At 43.9% G+C, this 7,240-nt stretch overlaps 1 protein-coding gene across 2 annotated transcripts in view; it reads left to right on the top strand.

Annotated features, from left to right (window-relative positions):
- Window positions 1–2,783: 2,783 nt before the first annotated feature.
- HDAC11 (histone deacetylase 11) overlaps window positions 2,784–7,240 on the top strand; it is a 66,936-nt gene continuing 62,479 nt past the window's right edge. For both annotated transcript variants that reach the window (XM_048858467.2, XM_048858466.2), the window contains exons 1-2: window positions 2,784–2,888; window positions 6,306–6,454. In XM_048858467.2, the coding sequence (XP_048714424.2) occupies window positions 2,887–2,888; window positions 6,306–6,454 (151 nt within the window). In that variant the 5' untranslated portion in view covers window positions 2,784–2,886. The remainder of the gene's footprint in view (window positions 2,889–6,305; window positions 6,455–7,240) is intronic.

The following is a 7,240-nucleotide window of genomic DNA, read 5'->3' as shown; positions in this document are numbered from 1 at the left end:
TACATGATTGCTTCTCCTCTGACTATCTGGATCACAATGGGTAAGGGCCAATATAGCCCCTATTTTCCTTTAATTTAAGCAATAAAACATGAATCACAGAACACCCAAGTGGAAGTCATTCACGAAATACTTAATCTTTATTAAAATAATAAAGCTAGAGTCTCTCTCATCCCACTTGTATACATTGTGATAACTAACCTGTTTGCTACTGGAATGACTCACTGCAAAGCATACCTAACAATAGAGGCCTGAGATCTATCCCTATTGTTGAGAGTGCAGCCAGAGATGTATTACAATATCATGATGCGTTTAGGAATATATAGCATTTGTTATGCTGCACTTACCGATTGGCAAAGCAGATCAAGTCCCCTGCCTCTAGCAATTGCCAGTAATGCAACGTGCAATAGCCTGTGCTGGTGGGTGCTAACTCTGGAGTTCAATTTGTAGTTGCTCCTCTGCACCTCTTGTTCTAAAGCACTTCACCCTCCATAGATGCTGTCTAGCAATTATTTGACCTACCAGTGAAATGGCAGCTCTCTAACATCTCAAGAAACCCACACAACTTAGCACAGAAAAAAGAAGGGAGAATTTAGGTAGCCGAGTGTAATAATCTATCTTGCAATTTGGCCAAGAATTGTAATACCCACAAGTAGTGAGGACCTCTGTGTTACATCTCATGTAAAAGACAGCACAGTGCCTTCTAACCTCATGCAGGGCTTCAGACAGAGACAAACACTTACAAGATCTCTATCAAGCATTCTTACAACTACAATACCCACCTGCTGAAGTGAAAAAACAGATTGGCAGAGCCAGCAGGGTACCCAGAAGTCACCTACTAAAGGACAGGCCCAACAAAGAAAATAACAGAACGCCACTAGCTGTCACCTTCAGCCCCCAACTAAAACCTCTCCAGAGCATCATCAAAGATCTACAACCTATCCTGAAAAATGACCCCTCACTCTTACAGATCTTGGGAGACAGATCAGTCCTCGCGTACAGACAGCCCCCCAACCTGAAGCAAATACTCTCCAGTAACCACACACCAAAAACACTAACCCAGAAACCTATCCTTGCAACAAAGCCCGATGCCAACTCTGTCCACTTATTTATTCAAGTGACACCATCATAGGACCTAATCCCATTAGCCATGCCATCAGGGGCTCATTCACCTGCACATCTACCAATGTGATATATGCCATCATATGCCAGCAATGCCCCTCTGCCATGTACGCTGGCCAAATCGGACAGTCTCTGTGCAAAAGAATAAATGGACACAAATCTGACATCAGGAATCATAACATTCAAAAACTGGTAGGAGAAAACTTCAACCTCTCTGGTCACTCAGTAACAGACTTAAAGGTGGCATTTTTCAACAGAAAAGCTTCAAAACAGACTCCAACGAGAAACTGCTGAGCTTGAATTAATATGCAAACTAGATACCATTAACTTGGGTTTGAATAGAGACTGGGAGTGGCTGTGTCATTACTCATATTGAATCTATTTCCCCATGTTAAGTATCCTCACATCTTCTTGTCAACTGTCTAAATGGGCCATCTTGATTATCACTACAAAAGTTTTTTTCTCCTGCTGATAATAGCTCATCTTAACTAATTAGCCTCTTACAGTTGGTATGGCTACTTCCAGTGTTGTCTGTATATATATATATATATATATATATAATCTTTTTACTTTTTGTTCCATTCTATGCATCCAATGAAGTGGGCTGTAGCCCACGAAAGCTTATGCTCTAATAAATTTGTTAGTCTCTAAGGTGCCACAAGTACTGTGAGCTCGTCCTGTTCGTGGAGGAGCAGTGTCACGGCAGCCGGTCCCATGCGCCCCGTTGCCCCATCCACTCTCCCGTTGCCCCCCCTCGTGCCCCGCTCGTGTGGCAGGACAGGGTGGAGTTTTTGGGGAACATTGCGTTGGGATCAGGAAAGCAGGTCGGCTGTGGGTGCCGGCTCCCGGGTCCCGAGGAGAGACGGGCCTGCCCTGCGTGTGATGCTCTAATAAATCTGTTAGTCTCTAAGGTGCCACTAGTACTCCTTTTCTTTTTGCGGATACAGACTAACATGGCTGCTACTCTGAAACCTGTAGTAACTCAGGGTGACAGCCACTGAATTGCCAACAGGAAGCATTTAAAGTATGGCTTGGAAAGTCACCCATCCAAGTACAGAGCAAATCCAGCCTTACTGTGTAGAGTGACAGGCAGGGGCAGTAAAACTTCTGCTGGCAGCCTGAGTGGGGCTGTGATCTCTGTGTGACCCTTTCCTCCTGTACCTGTGTACAGGCCTCTTTCAGCTCTTTTACACTCAGCCTGTGCTCCGAGACAGAGCTGGAAAAGGTGAGCGAAGTGGGTGTTGCTTGCTGGCCTGCAAAGACAGGAGCCTAAGCAGCAGAGATGAAATTGGCAAAGTGTCACCCACAGTAAGGAAAAGGAAAACGGTGTGCGTGTGTGTCCAGGTGCTGCCCTTTGCTCCGAGCTGAGGTGTCCTGCAAAGGAAGGGGAAGGACCAGGGAGATGGGAGGAGATGATGCCTGTGCGAACTCGTCGGTGCTCTTGGGGCAAGACACTCTTACACCTCACACCTTCCTCCTCCTCCCCCCCCCAGCCCACCCCAGGGCCCCCTTCCTAGGGCCCCGCCTCTCTCCTCCTCCCAGCCCAGGGCCCCCTTCCTAGCTCCTGGCCCCCAGCCCGGGGCTCCACCCCCAAGCCCTCCCGCTCCCTTGCCCAGCCAGTGCCGCGCGCTCCGTCCTGGGCTGGGCTGGGCTGGGCGGGGCCTCTCGTGTCTCCTCCTCCTCCCGCCCGCGGTGTGAGGGGGGCGGCGCGGCGCGGCCCGGCCCCTCCCGCGGCGGAGCGCTGGCTGGCTGAAGGCGGCCGGGGGGATGTGAGTAGCTGACGCGATCCAGGCCGGCCCGGGCCTTGTTCGGCAGGCGGGGCCAGGGCCGGCCCCTCCCGGCGTGGCGCGGGCCTCGCACCCTGAGTCGGGGACAGCGGTTGTGGCGCCCCCACCGCGCTGCCGGGAGGGAGGGCGCGGGCCCGGGGCTGCCGTGCCCCAGGCCTGGCAGCCCGGCCGAGGCCCGCTGGGGGCTCCATCAGGGCCCCCCATGGTCGCGGTCTCCGCCCCGTAGGCAGGTGCGGTTGACTCAGAGCCGGTCCTGGCCGGGCTGGCGGGCACCGGCCTGCATCGCCCCGGGGGGCGGAGCCTGGCGGGGACCGTCCTTGCAGGTGACGGCAGCGGGATTTGAACCAGCACAGGAGACGCCAAGCGCCGGCTTCCTGCCGTAGGCCCCCACTCCCAACAGCCCTCTTACCTGCCCCGCCCTAGGGAGACGCTCCCTTGCTGCTCCCCTCCCAGCTTCCTCTGCACCCGCCTGTCACCCCTGGACCACTCCAGGCATCTTGTTTCTGCAGCACCCGTCGCTCCAGAGTCTCTCTCTTTCCCCTCCCAAGTCAGTTTCCTCCACTTGTCCAACATCCGCTTCTTTTCTCTGACCTGCTTCACGGTTTTGTACCACAGTCTCTAGCACAGCTCCTGGGGGAACAGCCTTTTTGTGTTGCTCTGCTTTCATCCATGGGCTATCTATTATTGTAGCTCATCTGACCATCCAGCTTTCCTCCCATCTCATAATCTCTTTTTCCCTTAGCTGTTATTCTTGACATTATTTTAATAGATGTAGTCAACGTGAAATCCGCTCAGTTTTAAAAATGAGTTAAAAGTAGTTTCAGATACTACAGCTGCTCCTGAGGAGCTGTTCATAAATTATGTAATACATTTTTGGTGATTTTCAAGACCATTTATAATACTTTGTAACACTGGAAATAAACATGCAAACTTAAGGACCCACCCACTCCTAAAGCTTTAAGTAATTTATGGAGAACCCAAGAGTACCCTTACCAATTTTTGTGGTTTTACAGCAGGATGGACTGATATCAATCACCATTTTTAATTATGATTTGAAATCAAGAAACAGGAAACTTTGATTTAAATAATTGATTTTAATTAGTTTTTCCATTTGTACTTCTTGTTTTCCTGAAGAAAGGTTGAATCTCATTGGCCAATAACCCTTAAAACAAGTTGATGTGCAGCTAAATATAGCTTTTACACTAAATTTGGTGCTTCATTTTGCTAAGTAGGAGGATACACCATATCTATACACATTTATTTAAGCAATATATATAGCTTAACATATATTTATTCAGATTCTTAATTTTTACCATTTTGTTATGTTAGAAAATGAGAAATGATGCATTTATTATTTACTAGATTAATTTGTTATTTGTGATTTGTGCCAACCTGCAATTGGATGGAAATTGGAATACAATTAAAAAAGCACAAAACCAGCATTTTAAAATTATTTTTATTAAGTAAACCAAACTGCGTTAAATGTTTTGGATACATAAGAAGAAAAAGTAAGTTAGCAAAATATGTTTTGCATTGAAAATAAATAATTTATTAATTACAGGTATTATCGTAGTTAGTGAATTGAACTGATTGTTTCTGGTCACCGTGTCCTTCAAGACTTTAGAATGAGTAGATCTCATCCTCTCACAGCTTGTTTTTATTCATAGATTGGAAGAGGAAACAAGCTTTTGTTCTTTTTAAGCTCCCAATTGGTTTTTTAACCCTGTATGAATTAATCTTTGAACTAAACTAGTTGAATAAACTGAAAAGAAAAATATATTCTCTCTACTACTGTCAAAAGCTGGTTGTAGCACTTCAACAAACTTTGGTTCCACGTGCTTAGCTTAGTGACCTTTCACCAGTTCAGGGATTTGACTTTCTTTTAAATTTTGGCAGCAAATGTATTGTTTAATATTTTCATTATTTAATGTACATGATTTTAATAGAATATAGTAAGTTTAGCCTTAACATTAGTTTTCCATAATTTCAAATTTAAATACTTTTCTTTTAAAAATAAACAGTTAATTTAAATAAAAAAATCCATTTTTTAAAAAATGCTTTTTCATCCATCCTGAATTACAGCCATATTTTCTTGAGGTTTTTGTGTGTGTTTAATTTCTCTCCATTGTTATGTGAAAAATAACCCACACAGACAAAAGGGAGAACTGATTATAAAAAAGTGTTTTTAGAATGGAGAGAGGTAAATAGTGGTGTCCTCCAGGGATCTGTACTGGGACCAGTGCGGTTCAACATATTCATAAATGATCTGGAAAAGGAGGGAAACAGTGAGGTGGCAAAGTCTGCAGATGCAAAATTACCCAAGAGAGTTAAGTCCAGAGCTGACTTCAGAGAGTTACACAGGGATCTCACAAAACTGGGTAACTGTGCGAGAAAATGGCAGGTGAAAGTCAATGTTGATAAATACAAAGTAATACATATTGGAAAACATAATTCCAACTATACATACAGAATGATGCCGTCCAAATTAGCTATTAACACTCAGAAAAAGAATCTGTGAGTCACTGTGGATAGTTCTATGAAAACATCTGCTTAATGTGCTATGACAGAAAAAACTAATGGAATGTTAGGAACCATTGGGAAAGGGATAGCTAATAAGACAGTAAATATCATAATGCTGCTATATAAGTTCATGGTATGCCCAAACCTAGAATACTGCATGCATTTCTGATCGCCCCATCTCAAAAAAAGATATACTAGAAAAGGAAAAAGGTATAGCAAAGGGTAACAAAAACAAGGGTATGGAACAGCTTTCATATGTGGAGAGATTAAAAAGACTGGGACTATTCATCTTATAAAAGAGGCAATGGGGGGGATATGTTAGCCTATAAAATCATGAATGGGATGGAGAAAGTGAATAAGGAATTTTTACTCCTTCACATAACACAAGAACCAGGGGTCACCCAAAGAAATTAATAGGCAGCAGGTTTAAAACAAAAGGAAGTACTTCTTCACACAACGCAGTCAACCTGTGGAACTTGGCCAGTGATGAAGGCAAAAGCTATAACTGGATTCAAAAATGAATTAAATAAGTTCCTGGAGGATAGGTCCATCAATGACTATTAGCCAAGATGGCCATGGTTGCGACCGCATGCTCTGGGTGTCCCTATGTCTCTGACTGCCAGATGTTGGGACTGGATGATGGGATGGATCAGTTGATAATTGCCCTGTTCTGTTCATTCCCTTTAAAGCATCTGGCATTAGCCACTGTTAGAATACAAGACACTGGACTAGATGGACCGTTGGTCTGACCCAGTGTGGCTATTCTTATATTCTCAACAAGCCAGACAATGGCGCCACTGCTTAACGTGGGGTGAGGTGATTAGATTTTCCTTTACCAATCATTAGGAACAGTGATGGTTCTATTTTTTTTCCCTTAAGGCCTCACAGAACTGAGCTGTATCATGAAGTCCCACCAACATGCTGGCCTATTGTATATTCTCCGGACTACAACATCACATTTATGGGATTGGAGAAGCTACATCCGTTTGATGCAGGGAAATGGGGGAAAGTAATCAATTTCTTGAAAGGTAACATAACGACAAGGTTACACTTACTATCCAACTTTTGTTTAAGTGGTGTTAAACTGACACTTGTGCAAAGAAAATGGAACAGAAGAAGTAATTGCATGCAGGCTCTGTACACATTAACTATAGTTATTGCTAATATAGACAATAGTTGATCTGCATTACTGTCTGTCTTGCTTTTACTTTCTGGGCAAACCTAGCTTTTTTCTTTTTAAATGTATCACCTTTGTAATACTTTAATGTATGTGAAACCACAAGCTTAAATCTCAGCAAGTTTAACTTACCCATAATGTTTCTTATGTAAATTGAGGTCCAAGCACTTTATACTGCTGAGGCTCTTGCAAGTGAGAATTTAAAAACTGAGACTCTATCTGCTCTGCTTCGACATTAAAGAAACTGTAGCAGTTTTCTTTAAAGCATGGGTTTACTCCACTGTCCTTGGCACTTTCTTCCCCACCAATATTTTGCAAAGAACTTTCCACCCCAGTTGTGGCTGCATTTCTGTGGTGCTGTGTGTGTGTAGAGTGAAACTCACATAATGGTTGTCAGTTTCACTCTGCCATTTGGTTTGAAAAACAGCAGGAAAAGTAACTAGTTGGTTAATTTCATTCTGACCCACTGCTTGGCAAAACTATAAGCAACAGCAAAAGTACAGGAGCTGCCTGTATAAAGACTCATGAAGGCAGCAATGCATTAGTAGGTTATTTTCAAATTGGAAAAGCTAGAAATATCTTTAATGGTTGCTTAGCATGCAAAATTCCAATCACTGCAGAAAGTTCCCAACTTTTC

Source organism: Caretta caretta, chromosome 7 (assembly GCF_965140235.1).
Source record: "Caretta caretta isolate rCarCar2 chromosome 7, rCarCar1.hap1, whole genome shotgun sequence".
Classification (NCBI taxonomy): domain Eukaryota; kingdom Metazoa; phylum Chordata; order Testudines; family Cheloniidae; genus Caretta; species Caretta caretta.
The sequence above is the reverse complement of the archived record's forward strand: the minus strand, read 5'-3'. Positions and strand labels throughout refer to the sequence as shown.